General features: G+C 41.7%; 1 protein-coding gene across 1 annotated transcript in view; it reads right to left on the reverse strand.

Annotated features, from left to right (window-relative positions):
- Positions 1-1,603: 1,603 nt before the first annotated feature.
- DOCK6 (dedicator of cytokinesis 6) overlaps positions 1,604-22,132 on the reverse strand; it is a 149,799-nt gene continuing 129,270 nt past the window's right edge. Inside the window, exons 37-45 of the mRNA XM_063446373.1 lie at positions 20,615-20,746; positions 19,583-19,597; positions 7,981-8,106; positions 7,197-7,286; positions 6,170-6,406; positions 4,825-4,968; positions 4,065-4,171; positions 3,167-3,334; positions 1,604-2,887 (exon numbers count right to left, since the gene is read on the reverse strand). Of these exons, the coding sequence (XP_063302443.1) occupies positions 2,845-2,887; positions 3,167-3,334; positions 4,065-4,171; positions 4,825-4,968; positions 6,170-6,406; positions 7,197-7,286; positions 7,981-8,106; positions 19,583-19,597; positions 20,615-20,746 (1,062 nt within the window). The 3' untranslated portion in view covers positions 1,604-2,844. The remainder of the gene's footprint in view (positions 2,888-3,166; positions 3,335-4,064; positions 4,172-4,824; positions 4,969-6,169; positions 6,407-7,196; positions 7,287-7,980; positions 8,107-19,582; positions 19,598-20,614; positions 20,747-22,132) is intronic.

The following is a 22,132-nucleotide window of genomic DNA, read 5'->3' on the forward strand; positions in this document are numbered from 1 at the left end:
CTTCTCTATAACCATTGTTGTGAGAAAATGTAAGCTAGATAATTTGCATATATTTGTATGGCTCACCGTATGTTGAATCATGTGTTGTTGGAGGTTAGTCCTTGTGGTGAATAAAGTATTTTGGATATTCTTACACTCCTGAACTGGAGTCTTATTTCTTATTTGGGTGGATATGGTGACAGAGTCTGTGGACCTATGTATTGAAAGCTTAAGCACGTGGGCGTGGGAGGCAAACATGTCTTTGTAAAAACTGTGTCGGGAGCACTAAGAGGAACAATTCTTTCCTACAAGAAGAAGCAGTCAGAACAGGTGATATCTGCCTGTGCGTGGAGGAAAAGACCTTACCCTGAAGAATTGTGGTGCTGGACTTTGAGACAGATGTCGTAGTGGGACAGGTCTGGATCCCAAGCTGGGACAATTGTACCCTGTTCCCATTACAGCCGCATTCTGCATAAGAATGTCCCAGGCATTCTGTTCAGCAGAGGAGACAGTTCTATACCTGATCTGCTGGGAGTACTGATTCGTGCATAAATTAATTGTATGTTCTTCCAAATCTCAAACTAGGTAGCAGTAGGGGGGACAAGTTCTGTCCAGACACCGACCAGTTTAGAGTCTCGATTTATCAGCAAGCTAGTTCAGCATTAGTAGGATCCTGTACAGTCTAGCAGGGGAACGGGTATTGGGGACAACGGGGGGGGTTTTAATCGTTGGTCAGATTGTGCAATTTATATTGCTAGTCAGCCTTTTGTTTAGAGCTGTCAACTAGACCTTCTAAATACTTACCTTTTCTCCCTCCCACTGTTTGTCCGTCCCCTGGTGACAGTATTGCTATGGACACTATGCAAACTGCCACTATGTATCCGTGTATATGTTTGTACTAGCTGCTGGCTATGTGAAGCCTTCCTATCGTTACTCCCTGTTACATTGTCTCCTAAGTGTGCACTATTCTTGCCACAAGCAAGCACTCTCTCTATTAACAGATTTAATGTCTAGCGTTTACAGGAATGGCTCTTAACTCGATATTGAACTTCATTCATTTTTTGCAATTCCAGTGGGGATTGCTCATATGAGACGTACTATACTGGTTGGGGGGATTTATAGCTTCATCTAGCTTTATATATCCTTTAGGTGACACCTTTAGGTTATTTATCCCCATCTGGACGTTTGTTTCCCCCCCCCCATTTTAAGTTTACTTTTGTTTTCCTGTTCTTACTCCCTATTGGAGTTTTTTACCACAGCACTATTAAAGGTTATGTTTTACAACTTCATTGTACATATGTATATAGTTATGCACTAGGGGGCGCCCTTTCTCACTTGACCAGTTCAGGTTTATCTTTCTACTAACACATGTATGTGAGGGTTATTCCCTGTTTTGGTCGCCCCTTGACACACACTTAGTTGCTTCCCCTTTGGGGTACCCAACTACTCTACTTTCAAATCTCAAACTAAACACTAATCATAAGCAGGGAGTTTTATTTCAAAAACAGCTCTCCTGGTGACTGAATAAATGAAAATTACAACTGAGAATGCATCTAGGAGATGAACTTAAGAAAAACTTCAAGGCAGGAGTGCTTGGACATATGAACATACAAAATCAAAAGGTAACAGACAGGATGGAAGGACAGACTAAATTACATTGACAGCAGGATAGACTCAGTGACACTGACTGACAGCAGAACAGACATTGTGACAGTGAATGACAACAGGTAAAACACAGGGACATTGATTGACAGCAGGTAAGACACAGGAAAACTAAGTGACAGCAGATTTAAAAAAAAAAAAAAAAAAAAATGCACAATGACCCCAGATTAAGCATATAAAGTAATAATAAACCTGCTCTCTTCCAGTGTGATGATCATTCCTTTGTTGTGACACCTGAAGCATACTTTTAATGCCCCGTCTCAATGGGTGACAGTTTTCTCTTTTCGCTCTGTTTTCTTTGTCAAATTAAAAGTTGTCACCCACCTAGTTAAAAGAACACTCACAAAATACATTTGAGGTGCACTGATCCATAAGGCTCGCCCAATTTGAGGTGCATTGATCCATGACTGAATGACAGCACGGCAGACCGTGACACTGAGACAGATTGAAAGTGCTAAATACAGTTTGGTTTCATTGCCCATTTAAGGGGCATTATACATTATGGTCAATATCCTTTTAAACAAACACAGCCTTCTCTACCTTCTTTTTAACTAGTAATTCTCACACTGCTTTCTAGACTAACAGGTTTTGCAAAATTTCACAAAGAAGCCATTCTGTATATGGGACCTTTCTCTAACACTACTAAACCCCTGGGCCACAGACGCCATATTTAAAATCCTAAATGCCCATAAAAAAGATAAATTAAACAGGTATAAGGGGGGAGGGAATGGATTTAAAAATATTGGAGCGGAACTTTGCAATTAAATAGTGTAATCAGTGTGTGTGTTTGCTCATCAGTTCATGGGCTAAAACGGGTCCCTGAGAGTTACACAAGTCTGCTAGGGCCAATTAATTAATGCTTCCCCTATAAAAAGAATTCCCATCAAACCCTTTTACTGCCAAGGCAGCATAATAGCCATATTCATATAAGAATAAAAAAATCTAGTGCAGTGTGAAAACTTTTTGGTAACAAATGTTCGAAGCAGAATCATTGTCTCTATCTCCCCACACATGGGGCTTCCCGTCGCAGCAATGTCCAATCAGATGAAGAGCTTCGCTCAGTACTTTGTGCAACTTTAGATTGAAATCCCACTTCTTCCACCAACTCTGCAGTTTTCCTGAAAGGTGTTGGAGGAGAGTTGCATCATATAGGATTTATCCTCTGTGGCAGTGATCTGTTGAATGACCACACGTAGGTAAATCTCATGCTTCAATCCTGCGTAGGCTGGAGCGGTTAATGGAGTCTCTGTAAATGTGAGAACGCCAGAATAAATTCACGTGTAAGGATATGTCTGTATAATTAATATACTCGTAAGTAAAAGAGGAAACAGGCACTCTGGATAAATCCAAAATGTACGAAAAATTAAAAGAAGAAGCTACATATTAGCATGGGTTTATTTGTGCAAAAAGACATGGCTATAAAGTAAACACCAAATATGTGAAATCAAGTCCGTGCACCTGTGGGAAGGAGGGGAAACAAAATATAACCTAATGGGACACAGGACGTGTAAAATATTCTATTCACCTGGCGCTGGTGTGAGGCAGCAGGTCGCTATACAGCTGTGGGATCTTGCGAGATGTTAAAGGGTTGAGTGCCTCTCTCAGTCGCAGGTAATTCCTCTCGAGCTCCCTCTGATATTCTCGCTGGTCCGGACCAATAAGACTTTTGTTCTTTCGCAAGGCATCCTCACAGCTAGACGCAGAAAGAGAAAGAGAAGTTGTTTAATACTCAGTGTATATGCATGTTACAGGAAAGTAAAGTGTGACACACATCTACACATCCTTCTGTGGGATGGGAGAGATCATGTTTTTCTTGTTCATTTTTATATGTCCATTTCCTGTCCTTAACCAAGCATATCACCGTCCTACTGCCCTATTCTATACCCATATTCTCTCTGTAGAGACACCCGATGCACCTTCTTCTGTATCCTACGTAGGAAACTATCTGTACCCACACCTTGTTAAAGAGACGTTCTAGTCTCATAAGGCACATTGACATGCTGAAGTGTGAAAAGTCTATCCTATGATAATTTTACAAAAAGTGCAGATTTCAATAGGAATTGGCACTTTTAAAAGCATTTAACACCCCACCACCAGAAGGTTCTGCTATTTCCCGATTTGGTTTGCTCAGTGGTGCCCAGAGCACCTGCCTTGCAAAGACTTCTCATTGAGCTGCATTAGGAAGTCTGTGATTGGACAGCCACAGAAAGTCTGGGCAGGGTTAGACGGGGAGGGCATGCAAAGGCTTCAGACATGCAGCTGTTTTTAGTTATACCCCAATGAAAAATCATAATTAGTATATTTAAACTATATATATATATATATATATATATATATAGTTTTTTTTTTAAAGTTTGGATAGTGGAGTGTCCCTTAACATTATATGTCCCCACTACAATACCCATGTGTACTTCTACCCATACCTCTTTGTGAAATCTCTGAAACAGAGGCGTAATTTGTTGTGGAGTCGGTATAGACGTGGGTCTTCTGGAATCTCCGCCAAAAACACCTGAGCGACCTCAAGGGGACCCTGGGACAAGAGGCACATTAGAACCCACTCAAGGCAATGTCAGTTTTAAGACACACAGCACCAACATTTCTTCTACATATCTGCAGACACTGTCACAGTGCTGTGTTTCACAAATTATTTTAATAAATCATCCTCAGTATGATAAATACCGCAGACAGGAGGTGCCAAATCATGTGCAACACAAACACTAATGGAAGAGCTTAGCTTGCTGGCTAGATACACACGCGTTTCTCATATAAACTGCATTGGCACCAATGCCAGCAGAAATGTTACGCCAGGATACATCAAGTATAAATAAAATTATGTTCCCTTTGTGCTTGAAAGACACATTGCCAAGTTATAATTGAAAAATAGGAGTTGTCACTGGCATACACGGCAGGGTAGGCTTACAATTACTGTGTCTTTTCATTTATTCATTTTCTGTGCTGAAATGTTTTAAAACACCAAAGCACTAAATAAATAAATGTAAAAAAAAAAAATTCTTATGTACATTTTTCAACCCAGACTTTTATAATTTCTCTGAAGAGGATTTAAACTTTGAAATACATTCAGTTCCAGTCAGTTTTCATGGCACACTGGATGGCATTGAAGTACCAGGTACATTGCAGTGGTACAATGCGGTCAGTTTTGGTTACAGCCTTTAGTGCAATCACCTGGTTTACAGTTGTTCCAACGCATCCCTGTAGGACCATCTGCAACATCTTGGCATCTGCTGGATCCTGGTGGGTAGCAAACACCAACTCCTGTGTCTTCTTCTGCATGTCTTCAATGGCCACTTCTACTGGGATAAGGACCACCTGTTGGTTGGGGGTAATTATAAGGGTGAGATACAATTTATGTATTTAATTTCCTTCCCAACTGAGTGCCACCAATTACCGTTTATCACAGCCAATTCCTGTATAGCTGGTACTTTTTGTAATTCACTGTTAAATGTTCCATTTCTGAATCCCCTCACCTTTTCATGGTGACCTATACTCAACTCTTCCTTCCCAGCTTTCTTCCATCTCTCAGGTCTTTCTACCTTACCATTTCAAGGTTACTTCAATTTCTCCTGGTACTATCCAGACTCCCTTGGGTTTTGGTGGTTATATAGAAAGCTCCTCCCGGAACCTAACACGCTTCTCGAGAAAGACCTTGTGGGCGAAACATTGTCCTGCTTTGAGGAAACACTGACTCTGACCAGTTCTTCCTATTCGATTTGTGTATGTTGTAACAAATGACTGCTCATGTACTCTATGTGCAGTGATAGATTATTGCTGTATTTCTATTACTCTTTATGCTGTTGGTGTAATAGAACTTTGTGAGTTTATTTGGTGTACTCATGTCATTTTATATAGTTTTGCTTGGAGGTTTGTGTGCTTTTGTGCACTATATATAATTTTCTCTGTGCATATAGATGGTTAGAAACACATGAACTGCTTACTCACAGGTATGGATCTATCATGCTCTCTCAGCTTCCCATAGTACCTACCAGGTTCCCTTACTTTTGCCTGGTACACACCACTTTGTGACCAGGTTACCTCAATATCCTGTTGTCACCAAGGTAGCATTTAACAACACCTGATAACATTCAAGCTCCCTTTCCCAGTTCCCATAGGTTGAGCTGCCTCTTGTTTTCTGATTTACTCATGTTCATCCACTTGAAGGGACACTCTGGGCACCAAAACAACTTTAGTTTAAAGAAGCAGTTTTGTGTATAGATCATGCCCCTGCAGTGTCACCATTCAATTTCTGCCATTTAGAAGTTAAATCTCTTTTGTTTCTGTTTATGAAGCCATAAACACACCTCCCCTGGCTGTTACGCACACAGCTTGAATGAGCACAAAATGGTTTTATTTTCAAATAGTACAGTTTGTTTACTTTAGAAGTTTTTATCTCTTGCTCTGCCAATTAAACTTTAATCACTCACAGGAGGATCTTACAGGCTCTAAAAGACTATTAACAGAGCAGCAGAAAAGAATTAATAAAATAATGAATTAATGATTCTGATGCCCTTACCTCCTCTCGATGTAGCACATTAACACGAGTCTTGATGTAGGGAAAGGCATTTGAAGTCGTGAGCACAGTCTTGCGTTTGTATTGCTCGTGCAGGTCCCCATGTGCCCGGCCGTCCAGTGTGAATGGAGTACAGAATAGAAACGTGCGAAGGTTGTAGTTCTTATCAAAGTAGGTGACTCGATCCTTTAGCTCATACGTGTCAAAGAAGGGCTCCACGTAAGTAATCTGAATGTATGCCTGAGCCGTGAGAATAGAACAGGTTAGAATGTTGATAAAACTCCATCATTACTTTTCAATAAAATGTGACCCGATCTTATGTACACATGCACAATATATTTCGTTTCAGTGAGGTTCATATAACTGAAGATCACATTTATTGGATTTGTGTGTGTGCATCTCGCTCATGTCCATTACATCTTGTATACAGAAACACAGTCATAGGCTTCCAAATCCCACATTGTTACATAGCTCAGTAAGACGTGCAGACACACACACACTTCATAAAGTTCTATAAAATGCTAGCTTCTGTCTAGCATCATATTACAGTTTATACATGTTCTAAGCTTGACATATTGCAATCTGCACAGGATTCTACACAAAGACGATGAGACAAAACAAAATGGTAGCCTCTGGAAATGTGTTTTAGAAGGAAAGAAACCGAGACTGCCATTTCAATAGGGCTTAAAGAATATGTACAGGACATGGGATTGAAATGTCCCTTAAGGGGATAGAATAGACAAAGAATTTTTTTGTAACTCATTTTGAGATTTCATTCTCTGCAGATACTACAAAGATGGAACGCATTACACCAGGACAGGGAGTTACAGCATCACTTAATCTAAAATCAGTTTATTAACATTGAAAACATGGTCAATGCAAGCTCAGACATACATTCAAAGACCCATGGACAGAGCGGGTGACATGAGGTTTAGGGATTAGAGATGAGGAATTAGTGGTGAGATTGTGTAATTAGCTAATGAAGAAAGATAAATCGGCTTCTAAAAGTCTCAGCGAAGGCTTCTCTTACCTTGTTGGGATCAAGTTTGGTTTTATCCACATGATTTGAATCCTTCACGACCTGGACATTCCCTTCACCAAACTGCTCTGTGTAAAATTCCTAACAATGAAGAAGTTGAAAAGCTTTACCATTCATGAGTCTTACCCATTCACCGACGTTTAACATGTGGGCGCAAAATAGGTGCAAATACAGACGCAATGAATGCAGTCACGGAAGGCATGAACAGCACAGTACAGGCAGTTGGACAGACACTGAGAAGGTAAGACGGGCTCAGTGCAGACAGTCAGGATAAATAAATCACAGGCAGGGCCAGCAAGACAGGAAGGGCAAGCAGAGCGCAGGCAGGGCTGACTCAATAAAGATAGGTTTGGCATAGTACAGGGAAGCAGGAAGGACAGACAGACAGACAGCCAGTACAGCCACAGCACAGGCAAAGTACAGTAAGGACAGAGAGAGAGAGCGCACAGGTAGATAAGCAGAGTGCAGGCAAGAAAGGCAGGACAAGCACAGCGCAGTCAGGGCAGACACAGTGTAGGTAGGTTTGGCACAGTACAGAGAGGAAGCAAGGACAGCCAGACAGAAAAAGACAGCCAGTATAGCCACATTACAGGAAGGACAGACAGAATATAGGTAGGCAGGCCGAGTGCAGCAGGCAGGCAGAATAGGTATATGAAGAATAGAAAGAACATGTATGCCAGGCTCAGTGCGTGCAGGCAGCTCAGTTAAGCCGCTCATGTATAACGTAAGCAGGACAGACAATTAACTCGAGCGCTGGTATAAGTCAAATTCTTACCTCGAGGCGGTGAGATATCTCTGCTAGTTTGGTTATAGATGGCTCTTTATATACAAACTCTTGGTCGTCCAGGTCCCCGAATTTGGAGCCATAAAATCCAACTCGAAAATACGTTCCAAACATACGCTGAGGATCTGTAAAGAGAAGGAACGATGGGAACGCACAGCAACACGATGCAGAGAGAGAGGTGGGTAACAGTGATACAGTGACAGTGCTGTGGGCATTATTACTATATGTATTGCAGAGAGAGAGAGGTGGGTAACAGTGATACAGTGACAGTGCTGTGGGCATTATTACTATATGTATTGCAGAGAGAGAGGTGGGTAACAGTGATACAGTGACAGTGCTGTGGGCATTATTACTATATGTATTGCAGAGAGAGAGAGGTGGGTAACAGTGATACAGTGACAGTGCTGTGGGCATTATTACTATATGTATTGCAGAGAGAGAGGTGGGTAACAGTGATACAGTGACAGTGCTGTGGGCATTATTACTATATGTATTGCAGAGAGAGAGAGGTGGGTAACAGTGATACAGTGACAGTGCTGTGGGCATTATTACTATATGTATTGCAGAGAGAGAGGTGGGTAACAGTGATACAGTGACAGTGCTGTGGGCATTATTACTATATGTATTGCAGAGAGAGAGGTGGGTAACAGTGATACAGTGACAGTGCTGTGGGCATTATTACTATATGTATTGCAGAGAGAGAGGTGGGTAACAGTGATACAGTGACAGTGCTGTGGGCATTATTACTATATGTATTGCAGAGAGAGGTGGGTAACAGTGATACAGTGACAGTGCTGTGGGCATTATTACTATATGTATTGCAGAGAGAGAGGTGGGTAACAGTGATACAGTGACAGTGCTGTGGGCATTATTACTATATGTATTGCAGAGAGAGAGGTGGGTAACACAGTGATACAGTGACAGTGCTGTGGGCATTATTACTATATGTATTGCAGAGAGAGAGGTGGGTAACAGTGATACAGTGACAGTGCTGTGGGCATTATTACTATATGTATTGCAGAGAGAGAGGTGGGTAACAGTGATACAGTGACAGTGCTGTGGGCATTATTACTATATGTATTGCAGAGAGAGAGGTGGGTAACAGTGATACAGTGACAGTGCTGTGGGCATTATTACTATATGTATTGCAGAGAGAGAGAGGTGGGTAACAGTGATACAGTGACAGTGCTGTGGGCATTATTACTATATGTATTGCAGAGAGAGAGGTGGGTAACAGTGATACAGTGACAGTGCTGTGGGCATTATTACTATATGTATTGCAGAGAGAGAGAGGTGGGTAACAGTGATACAGTGACAGTGCTGTGGGCATTATTACTATATGTATTGCAGAGAGAGAGGTGGGTAACAGTGATACAGTGACAGTGCTGTGGGCATTATTACTATATGTATTGCAGAGAGAGAGGTGGGTAACAGTGATACAGTGACAGTGCTGTGGGCATTATTACTATATGTATTGCAGAGAGAGAGGTGGGTAACAGTGATACAGTGACAGTGCTGTGGGCATTATTACTATATGTATTGCAGAGAGAGAGGTGGGTAACAGTGATACAGTGACAGTGCTGTGGGCATTATTACTATATGTATTGCAGAGAGAGGTGGGTAACAGTGATACAGTGACAGTGCTGTGGGCATTATTACTATATGTATTGCAGAGAGAGAGGTGGGTAACAGTGATACAGTGACAGTGCTGTGGGCATTATTACTATATGTATTGCAGAGAGAGAGGTGGGTAACACAGTGATACAGTGACAGTGCTGTGGGCATTATTACTATATGTATTGCAGAGAGAGAGGTGGGTAACAGTGATACAGTGACAGTGCTGTGGGCATTATTACTATATGTATTGCAGAGAGAGAGGTGGGTAACAGTGATACAGTGACAGTGCTGTGGGCATTATTACTATATGTATTGCAGAGAGAGAGGTGGGTAACAGTGATACAGTGACAGTGCTGTGGGCATTATTACTATATGTATTGCAGAGAGAGAGGTGGGTAACAGTGATACAGTGACAGTGCTGTGGGCATTATTACTATATGTATTGCAGAGAGAGGTAGGTAACAGTGATACAGTGACAGTGCTGTGGGCATTATTACTATATGTATTGCAGAGAGAGAGGTGGGTAACAGTGATACAGTGACAGTGCTTTGGGCATTATCACTATATGTATTGCAGAGATAGAGGTGGGTAACAGTGATACAGTGACAGTGCTGTGGGCATTATTACTATATGTATTGCAGAGAGAGAGAGGTGGGTAACAGTGATACAGTGACAGTGCTGTGGGCATTATTACTATATGTATTGCAGAGAGAGAGGTGGGTAACAGTGATACAGTGACAGTGCTGTGGGCATTATTACTATATGTATTGCAGAGAGAGAGGTGGGTAACAGTGATACAGTGACAGTGCTGTGGGCATTATTACTATATGTATTGCAGAGAGAGAGGTGGGTAACAGTGATACAGTGACAGTGCTGTGGGCATTATTACTATATGTATTGCAGAGAGAGGTGGGTAACAGTGATACAGTGACAGTGCTGTGGGCATTATTACTATATGTATTGCAGAGAGAGAGGTGGGTAACAGTGATACAGTGACAGTGCTGTGGGCATTATTACTATATGTATTGCAGAGAGAGGTGGGTAACAGTGATACAGTGACAGTGCTGTGGGCATTATTACTATATGTATTGCAGAGAGAGAGAGGTGGGTAACAGTGATACAGTGACAGTGCTGTGGGCATTATTACTATATGTATTGCAGAGAGAGAGGTGGGTAACAGTGATACAGTGACAGTGCTGTGGGCATTATTACTATATGTATTGCAGAGAGAGAGGTGGGTAACAGTGATACAGTGACAGTGCTGTGGGCATTATTACTATATGTATTGCAGAGAGAGAGGTGGGTAACAGTGATACAGTGACAGTGCTGTGGGCATTATTACTATATGTATTGCAGAGAGAGAGAGGTGGGTAACAGTGATACAGTGACAGTGCTGTGGGCATTATTACTATATGTATTGCAGAGAGAGGTGGGTAACAGTGATACAGTGACAGTGCTGTGGGCATTATTACTATATGTATTGCAGAGAGAGAGAGGTGGGTAACAGTGATACAGTGACAGTGCTGTGGGCATTATTACTATATGTATTGCAGAGAGAGAGGTGGGTAACAGTGATACAGTGACAGTGCTGTGGGCATTATTACTATATGTATTGCAGAGAGAGAGGTGGGTAACAGTGATACAGTGACAGTGCTGTGGGCATTATTACTATATGTATTGCAGAGAGAGAGGTGGGTAACAGTGATACAGTGACAGTGCTGTGGGCATTATTACTATATGTATTGCAGAGAGAGAGGTGGGTAACAGTGATACAGTGACAGTGCTGTGGGCATTATTACTATATGTATTGCAGAGAGAGAGAGGTGGGTAACAGTGATACAGTGACAGTGCTGTGGGCATTATTACTATATGTATTGCAGAGAGAGAGAGGTGGGTAACAGTGATACAGTGACAGTGCTGTGGGCATTATTACTATATGTATTGCAGAGAGAGGTGGGTAACACAGTGATACAGTGACAGTGCTGTGGGCATTATTACTATATGTATTGCAGAGAGAGAGGTGGGTAACAGTGATACAGTGACAGTGCTGTGGGCATTATTACTATATGTATTGCAGAGAGAGAGGTGGGTAACAGTGATACAGTGACAGTGCTGTGGGCATTATTACTATATGTATTGCAGAGAGAGAGGTGGGTAACAGTGATACAGTGACAGTGCTGTGGGCATTATTACTATATGTATTGCAGAGAGAGAGGTGGGTAACACAGTGATACAGTGACAGTGCTGTGGGCATTATTACTATATGTATTGCAGAGAGAGAGAGGTGGGTAACAGTGATACAGTGACAGTGCTGTGGGCATTATTACTATATGTATTGCAGAGAGAGAGAGGTGGGTAACAGTGATACAGTGACAGTGCTGTGGGCATTATTACTATATGTATTGCAGAGAGAGAGAGGTGGGTAACAGTGATACAGTGACAGTGCTGTGGGCATTATTACTATATGTATTGCAGAGAGAGAGAGGTGGGTAACAGTGATACAGTGACAGTGCTGTGGGCATTATTACTATATGTATTGCAGAGAGAGGTGGGTAACAGTGATACAGTGACAGTGCTGTGGGCATTATTACTATATGTATTGCAGAGAGAGAGGTGGGTAACAGTGATACAGTGACAGTGCTGTGGGCATTATTACTATATGTATTGCAGAGAGAGAGGTGGGTAACAGTGATACAGTGACAGTGCTGTGGGCATTATTACTATATGTATTGCAGAGAGAGAGGTGGGTAACACAGTGATACAGTGACAGTGCTGTGGGCATTATTACTATATGTATTGCAGAGAGAGAGAGGTGGGTAACAGTGATACAGTGACAGTGCTGTGGGCATTATTACTATATGTATTGCAGAGAGAGGTGGGTAACAGTGATACAGTGACAGTGCTGTGGGCATTATTACTATATGTATTGCAGAGAGAGAGGTGGGTAACAGTGATACAGTGACAGTGCTGTGGGCATTATTACTATATGTATTGCAGAGAGAGAGGTGGGTAACAGTGATACAGTGACAGTGCTGTGGGCATTATTACTATATGTATTGCAGAGAGAGAGGTGGGTAACAGTGATACAGTGACAGTGCTGTGGGCATTATTACTATATGTATTGCAGAGAGAGAGGTGGGTAACACAGTGATACAGTGACAGTGCTGTGGGCATTATTACTATATGTATTGCAGAGAGAGAGGTGGGTAACAGTGATACAGTGACAGTGCTGTGGGCATTATTACTATATGTATTGCAGAGAGAGAGGTGGGTAACACAGTGATACAGTGACAGTGCTGTGGGCATTATTACTATATGTATTGCAGAGAGAGAGGTGGGTAACAGTGATACAGTGACCGTGCTGTGGGCATTATTACTATATGTATTGCAGAGAGAGAGGTGGGTAACAGTGATACAGTGACAGTGCTGTGGGCATTATTACTATATGTATTGCAGAGAGAGAGGTGGGTAACACAGTGATACAGTGACAGTGCTGTGGGCATTATTACTATATGTATTGCAGAGAGAGAGGTGGGTAACAGTGATACAGTGACAGTGCTGTGGGCATTATTACTATATGTATTGCAGAGAGAGAGGTGGGTAACAGTGATACAGTGACAGTGCTGTGGGCATTATTACTATATGTATTGCAGAGAGAGAGGTGGGTAACACAGTGATACAGTGACAGTGCTGTGGGCATTATTACTATATGTATTGCAGAGAGAGAGAGGTGGGTAACAGTGATACAGTGACAGTGCTGTGGGCATTATTACTATATGTATTGCAGAGAGAGAGGTGGGTAACAGTGATACAGTGACAGTGCTGTGGGCATTATTACTATATGTATTGCAGAGAGAGAGGTGGGTAACACAGTGATACAGTGACAGTGCTGTGGGCATTATTACTATATGTATTGCAGAGAGAGAGGTGGGTAACAGTGATACAGTGACCGTGCTGTGGGCATTATTACTATATGTATTGCAGAGAGAGAGGTGGGTAACAGTGATACAGTGACAGTGCTGTGGGCATTATTACTATATGTATTGCAGAGAGAGAGGTGGGTAACACAGTGATACAGTGACAGTGCTGTGGGCATTATTACTATATGTATTGCAGAGAGAGAGGTGGGTAACAGTGATACAGTGACAGTGCTGTGGGCATTATTACTATATGTATTGCAGAGAGAGGTGGGTAACAGTGATACAGTGACAGTGCTGTGGGCATTATTACTATATGTATTGCAGAGAGAGAGGTGGGTAACACAGTGATACAGTGACAGTGCTGTGGGCATTATTACTATATGTATTGCAGAGAGAGAGGTGGGTAACACAGTGATACAGTGACAGTGCTGTGGGCATTATTACTATATGTATTGCAGAGAGAGAGGTGGGTAACAGTGATACAGTGACAGTGCTGTGGGCATTATTACTATATGTATTGCAGAGAGAGAGGTGGGTAACAGTGATACAGTGACAGTGCTGTGGGCATTATTACTATATGTATTGCAGAGAGAGAGGTGGGTAACACAGTGATACAGTGACAGTGCTGTGGGCATTATTACTATATGTATTGCAGAGAGAGAGGTGGGTAACACAGTGATACAGTGACAGTGCTGTGGGCATTATTACTATATGTATTGCAGAGAGAGAGGTGGGTAACAGTGATACAGTGACAGTGCTGTGGGCATTATTACTATATGTATTGCAGAGATAGAGGTGGGTAACACAGTGATACAGTGACAGTGCTGTGGGCATTATTACTATATGTATTGCAGAGAGAGAGGTGGGTAACAGTGATACAGTGACAGTGCTGTGGGCATTATTACTATATGTATTGCAGAGAGAGAGGTGGGTAACAGTGATACAGTGACAGTGCTGTGGGCATTATTACTATATGTATTGCAGAGATAGAGGTGGGTAACACAGTGATACAGTGACAGTGCTGTGGGCATTATTACTATATGTATTGCAGAGAGAGAGGTGGGTAACAGTGATACAGTGACAGTGCTGTGGGCATTATTACTATATGTATTGCAGAGAGAGAGGTGGGTAACAGTGATACAGTGACAGTGCTGTGGGCATTATTACTATATGTATTGCAGAGAGAGAGGTGGGTAACACAGTGATACAGTGACAGTGCTGTGGGCATTATTACTATATGTATTGCAGAGAGAGAGAGGTGGGTAACAGTGATACAGTGACAGTGCTGTGGGCATTATTACTATATGTATTGCAGAGATAGAGGTGGGTAACAGTGATACAGTGACAGTGCTGTGGGCATTATTACTATATGTATTGCAGAGAGAGAGAGGTGGGTAACACAGTGATACAGTGAGTGCGGTGGGCATTATTACTATATGTATTGCAGAGAGAGAGAGGTGGGTAACAGTGATACAGTGACAGTGCTGTGGGCATTATTACTATATGTATTGCAGAGAGAGAGGTGGGTAACAGTGATACAGTGACAGTGCTGTGGGCATTATTACTATATGTATTGCAGAGATAGAGGTGGGTAACAGTGATACAGTGACAGTGCTGTGGGCATTATTACTATATGTATTGCAGAGAGAGAGGTGGGTAACACAGTGATACAGTGACAGTGCTGTGGGCATTATTACTATATGTATTGCAGAGAGAGAGGTGGGTAACACAGTGATACAGTGACCGTGCTGTGGGCATTATTACTATATGTATTGCAGAGAGAGAGGTGGGTAACAGTGATACAGTGACAGTGCTGTGGGCATTATTACTATATGTATTGCAGAGAGAGAGGTGGGTAACAGTGATACAGTGACAGTGCTGTGGGCATTATTACTATTTGTATTGCAGAGAGAGAGGTGGGTAACAGTGATACAGTGACAGTGCTGTGGGCATTATTACTATATGTATTGCAGAGAGAGAGAGGTGGGTAACACAGTGATACAGTGAGTGCGGTGGGCATTATTACTATATGTATTGCAGAGAGAGGTGGGTAACAGTGATACAGTGACAGTGCTGTGGGCATTATTACTATATGTATTGCAGAGAGAGAGGTGGGTAACAGTGATACAGTGACAGTGCTGTGGGCATTATTACTATATGTATTGCAGAGAGAGAGGTGGGTAACACAGTGATACAGTGACAGTGCTGTGGGCATTATTACTATATGTATTGCAGAGAGAGAGGTGGGTAACAGTGATACAGTGACAGTGCTGTGGGCATTATTACTATATGTATTGCAGAGAGAGAGAGGTGGGTAACACAGTGATACAGTGAGTGCGGTGGGCATTATTACTATATGTATTGCAGAGAGAGAGAGGTGGGTAACAGTGATACAGTGACAGTGCTGTGGGAATTATTACTATATGTATTGCAGAGAGAGGTGGGTAACAGTGATACAGTGACAGTGCTGTGGGCATTATTACTATATGTATTGCAGAGAGAGAGAGGTGGGTAACACAGTGATACAGTGACAGTGCTGTGGGCATTATTACTATATGTATTGCAGAGAGAGAGGTGGGTAACACAGTGATACAGTGACAGTGCTGTGGGCATTATTACTATATGTATTGCAGAGAGAGAGGTGGGTAACAGTGATACAGTGACAGTGCTGTGGGCATTATTACTATATGTATTGCAGAGAGAGAGAGGTGGGTAACACAGTGATACAGTGACAGTGCTGTGGGCATTATTACTATATGTATTGCAGAGAGAGAGGTGGGTAACAGTGATACAGTGACAGTGCTGTGGGCATTATTACTATATGTATTGCAGAGAGAGAGGTGGGTAACAGTGATACAGTGACAGTGCTGTGGGCATTATTACTATATGTATTGCAGAGAGAGAGGTGGGTAACAGTGATACAGTGACAGTGCTGTGGGCATTATTACTATATGTATTGCAGAGAGAGAGGTGGGTAACTGTGATACAGTGACAGTGCTGTGGGCATTATTACTATATGTATTGCAGAGAGAGGTGGGTAACAGTGATACAGTGACAGTGCGGTGGGCATTATTACTATATGTATTGCAGAGAGAGAGAGGTGGGTAACAGTGATACAGTGACAGTGCTGTGGGCATTATTAACTATTTGTATTGCAGAGAGAGAGGTGGGTAACAGTGATACAGTGACAGTGCTGTGGGCATTATTACTATATGTATTGCAGAGAGAGAGGTGGGTAACAGTGATACAGTGACAGTGCTGTGGGCATTATTACTATATGTATTGCAGAGAGAGAGGTGGGTAACAGTGATACAGTGACAGTGCTGTGGGCATTATCACTATATGTATTGCAGAGATAGAGGTGGGTAACAGTGATACAGTGACAGTGCTGTGGGCATTATTACTATATGTATTGCAGAGAGAGAGGTGGGTAACACAGTGATACAGTGACAGTGCTGTGGGCATTATTACTATATGTATTGCAGAGAGAGAGGTGGGTAACAGTGATACAGTGACAGTGCGGTGGGCATTATTACTATATGTATTGCAGAGAGAGAGAGGTGGGTAACAGTGATACAGTGACAGTGCGGTGGGCATTATTACTATATGTATTGCAGAGAGAGAGAGGTGGGTAACACAGTGATACAGTGACAGTGCTGTGGGCATTATTACTATATGTATTGCAGAGAGAGAGGTGGGTAACAGTGATACAGTGACAGTGCTGTGGGCATTATTACTATATGTATTGCAGAGAGAGGTGGGTAACAGTGATACAGTGACAGTGCTGTGGGCATTATTACTATATGTATTGCAGAGAGAGGTGGGCAACAGTGATACAGTGACAGTGCTGTGGGCATTATTACTATATGTATTGCAGAGAGAGGTGGATAACACAGTGATACAGTGACAGTGCTGTGGGCATTATTACTATATGTATTGCAGAGAGAGAGGTGGGTAACAGTGATACAGTGACAGTGCTGTGGGCATTATTACTATATGTATTGCAGAGAGAGAGGTGGGTAACACAGTGATACAGTGACAGTGCTGTGGGCATTATTACTATATGTATTGCAGAGAGAGAGGTGGGTAACAGTGATACAGTGACAGTGCTGTGGGCATTATTACTATATGTATTGCAGCGAGAGGTGGGTAACAGTGATACAGTGACAGTGCTGTGGGCATTATTACTATATGTATTGCAGAGTAGTTCAGTACAACAGCAAGTGACCATGAGAGGTGAAAGAGAAAATATCACTAGGTTGACAAGACAGGGATTGCAGAGAGACCTGGGCCGTACCCACAGGAAGTTAGAGAGCTGCCGGTTCCAGCCAATGCACAGTAATGAGGGCACCAGGAGGCACGGGGCACCTTTTATAACAGTGCCAAACACAACAGATCTCTAATCAGCAGAGACATTGGATGACCTGTGTGTGTTCGGTACTGGAATAGCAGAGACATAGCATAGCCTGGCAGAGATACAGGGATAAAAGATGCAGCGAGGTGCAGAGGTGTGCATGCTCTTGTTATACAGCTACTCCAACTCACCAATGATGTCCGTTCATAGGGGAACATTGAATAGGAGAGCGAGGGAAGAGAAGAGGAAACAGTTAGGATACAACATGCCAGCAGCAACACTTAACTTAAAGGGGCTGGGTACGAGGGGTGCAAGGGGTAACGTGAGGGAACATTTACTCCATGGACACATGTGACATATATGTATATATTATACACACATCTATGGAAGTAGAAGCATAAACACAGAACACATACAATTATAAACCATGTGACATGCTAAAACAAAAATATGTGCACTCTTACATAATAGAAACACAATATATCACAACGTGAATGTAAAACACATGAGTATAATAGACACAAACACAAACAAACAATTCAGTGTGCTGAACAAAAACGTCTTCTAGTTATGCAATAGGACTCAATCTCTTTGGGGTGATGGCCGGCCACTATATGCCCACTGGGTGGCAGTGGGACTCTCAGGGCTAGATGAGACTGAGATTAATTGGCACCTTGTAACCATGGTAACCTGAAGACAAATAGTGCATGAAAAATGCCTATGTATTATGTTAACAATTCATTAAAGGATTCGGAATGCCTAGTTCTAAACATAGATTTAGAAACCAAAGCATGATTTGATTTACTTTCCAATTCTACTACACCAATTCTTTCCTTTCTCAAAAAGAGCCCCTTCTGATGTCATGGGTGCACCAGACAGGTTTCAATATGCTTAGTGTCCTTCTAAACTAGGGAAAGGAAGGAATGGTATGTTTTGTTCATGAATGTGTGCATGGCAAACCAAAAATAGGTTGGAGTCATCCCTAAAACATGCCTGTTGGGGTTAGGAGATGGGAGATTTTTAGATGGTGCACAAGTAATTAGATGCCAAACCCTTGGACTCTGGGTGAAATCTAGTGATTCCTCCCAAGTTAGTGAGACCACTAGCATATAAAAAAATAGAAGGCTTGTCAGGAACATGGACTATATCAAAATATTTTAATTGCTGAAAATTTTTAATTATTAGTTTCACAAAGATTCAGTCATTGTAATTTTCTTGGACCCAATCCCTAAATGAATTGACTTATCCAACGATTCCTGTTAAAAATGTAAAAAAAGACACAAAGCAAGCAAAAATTAACGTATTGTTAACCAATAGCTAAACAATTGGTGTGCGGTTTTAAAATGCATTAGCATAAGATATAGGCATTTATTTTACCACAGTGGTTACTTTATCAAGGTGACTGGTGTATTTACAAATGTTTTTTTTCCTGTTAATACCATTAATATTATACAACTGTAATAAAAATAAAAACAAAGCAATTCTTGACCATATTTTTCTCCCTCTAACCCAATGAAGGCCATCGTGTATAATAATGGGCCTACAGACCAGATTATTTCCATTCCTAATGCATAAGTAGACTGTTCTTACCAGTGTGTGGGGGATCATGGGGGAGGTTAGCTGACGTGCAGCAAGTCATTGTGGGTAAGAAAATCAAGGGGGTTAAAAACATGATAAGATGGTTAATGTTCACACCGCCTACCTCCCAGCCTGTGATCTGCTCGGGAGCAAAGGGGAAGAAAAACAGAATGGGAAAAATAGTGAAGGAATGAATGCAGGTGTGCAATGTTTTCATGGGGAGATAAGGAAATGGAAAACAGAACAAGCCAACAAGATGAAGAGAAGCAACCGGTGTTTGAATGAACGAGATGGCGTGTAAATGGAGACGGAGAGATGGGGATCAGAGAAACCGTAAGATGTTAGTGAAAAGGAAGGAGGAAAAAAACATGGAATAAACAATGAGATGAGTGATGCAGAGTGAATGGCAGACAATAGATAAAACAAGTAGGACCATGGTGAGGGAATGTGAGGCCCGGATATGGAATAAGTAACGAGAGAAAAAAGAGAAACAAGAAGAGAGGGAAGGAGAGAATAGAGAGAGACCACTGATTAGAAAACATTCATTTCCAGAGGGTTTCCATTCAGCACTTTCAATTATATATTGCACATCTTACTGCCAGTAAAGGAGATCGGACCCCATATTTAACTGGGGATCAGCCATGAATTAAATACTAAGGCAGATGGGTTTCTATGACATTTCACGGCAAACTAAAGGCTTCTGAAAAGTGGACATGGACTAAATTATAAGGAGAATAAAACTTCTATCAAAGCTACACCAGACCCAGAAAACTGTAAGACACAGGAACTGGGACCTGTTTGCCGGTTATGGTCCCAGAAGGTTATGGTATTTCCTTCTTGAGACATCTGGAGTCTCTAATTGGTACACCAGTCTCTGAGTAGACACTCGGCATTACTTCCTCGGGTTATCCGGGGTTGTCGGCACAGGTGTACACCCAGAGACACTGAACTTTTTGTTCTCTGTTTTCCTATTTCCATAATAACAAACATTACCACCACTGAATGGAAAGTATGTGTACTGCGCCCTGAATCTCCTACACACGAAGGACTGATCTCTTACGCCCATGCTTTCTGTACTACGTTTATTTGCAGGGTGTAGCTTGGGATATTTTCCATTCAAAGAATTTCCTTTCGGAGAGCATAGATGGGCACACACCTGGTTCGTGATCTTGTTGAAAGCATCCTGTAACTTGCCGTGAACAGACGACAGCTTCTTATAATCCCGATTGGCTTCATAGATGGGGATAAGCAGTTTGTAGACTTCATTCACTGCTTCGAAAAGACCACCCTGTAGAGATAATCCATTATATGTACTGCATTTACTCAAATCTAATGCGCCATCGAATCTAATGTGCACCTCAATTTTTGAAACCTGGGAAATTTGTGTGAATTGACCAGTTTTCATTCGATGGAAAATTTCAAATTTTGCCCCAAATGTAATGCACATTCAAATTTTGGAAACTGTATTTTCCAAAAAAAAGAGCGCATTAGGTGCAAGTACATATGGTATTTACACACGTTAGGGGGGAGGTAGTTAGGTGTTTTGAGTAGCCCTGGGCAAAGTTCTAAAGCTAGAGTTAGAACGTGTATGGATCCTGAATGGAGACTGATACTACTGATGTTTTTGTCCACTATTCTCATAAACATTGTTCTGAATTTTCGTTCCTCGCTTGTTTCAAAATGGCAATCCAAACATGGACCCTTTGCTTACTGTGGCAAGAGAGGTAAAGGCTACACCACGCTGCCCAGACTAGACGTGCAAAAATTTGTTTTAAGGCATTAGTCTGAATAAAATGCCTTAAAACCGCCAAACACATAAATTCCAAAATTCGGTTTGTTCATGTCCGAATTGATAAACTGAATCACCCAACAACACATACATACTGAGATTTTTTTTAAGTTGGATTATTCGTTAATTTGATGTGAATGAACTGAATTTCTGAAATTTGCCGGTTTTAAGGCAATTTATAAGCTCAAATGCCTTGAAATTTTTTTTGCACATGCCACGCCCAGACCTATCGAAGACAGAAATGGTTGTCTGAGTTTGGTACGTTTCTCTCATGTAGAGGCCACCTGTTTTTTATTTCTGTTCTGGACTGCCCTTGTGAATGAGATCAGTCTGATACAATTAATATAGGTTCTCTCTGTAATGGCAAAAGTGAGATCTGAGTGGGGGCTAATCCAGGGGCATGCAACGTCTTTATTGCCAGTTTAAAATCTTCTCATAGTTACGGTTTGTGAACATGTACCAAATCAGCAGTCTTTCCATTGGTAGATACGGAGACTTACAAGATATGAATTTCTTACAACTGCTCTTCACGACTAACTCCAATAAAAAAGCACTAAGTAATGAAGTTTAGCACTCTCACACAATTCATTACAAGCCACACAGTAAAAACTGAATTTGCTTCTGTATTCAGGGTTTTAACAGCCGAATAAATAATGTTATAGCCCCTACATGGTCGGACAAAAAAGGCTTCTGCCGTCGTGTAAAGATAATTTTCCAAACAAATAAAACCACCAATATCTACAATAAAATACTGAAAGAATGGAAAGAAAACTATAATGTACTCACTTACACTACTATACTTTGTGTACAACACATAGAACCAAATTAAACATCATTTTTTTTTTTTTTTTAAGTGTTCTTTACGCGTACTTGTATGGTTAGGAT

This window comes from Pelobates fuscus, chromosome 3 (genome assembly GCF_036172605.1).
Source record: "Pelobates fuscus isolate aPelFus1 chromosome 3, aPelFus1.pri, whole genome shotgun sequence".
In the NCBI taxonomy this organism is placed as follows: Eukaryota; Metazoa; Chordata; class Amphibia; order Anura; family Pelobatidae; genus Pelobates; species Pelobates fuscus.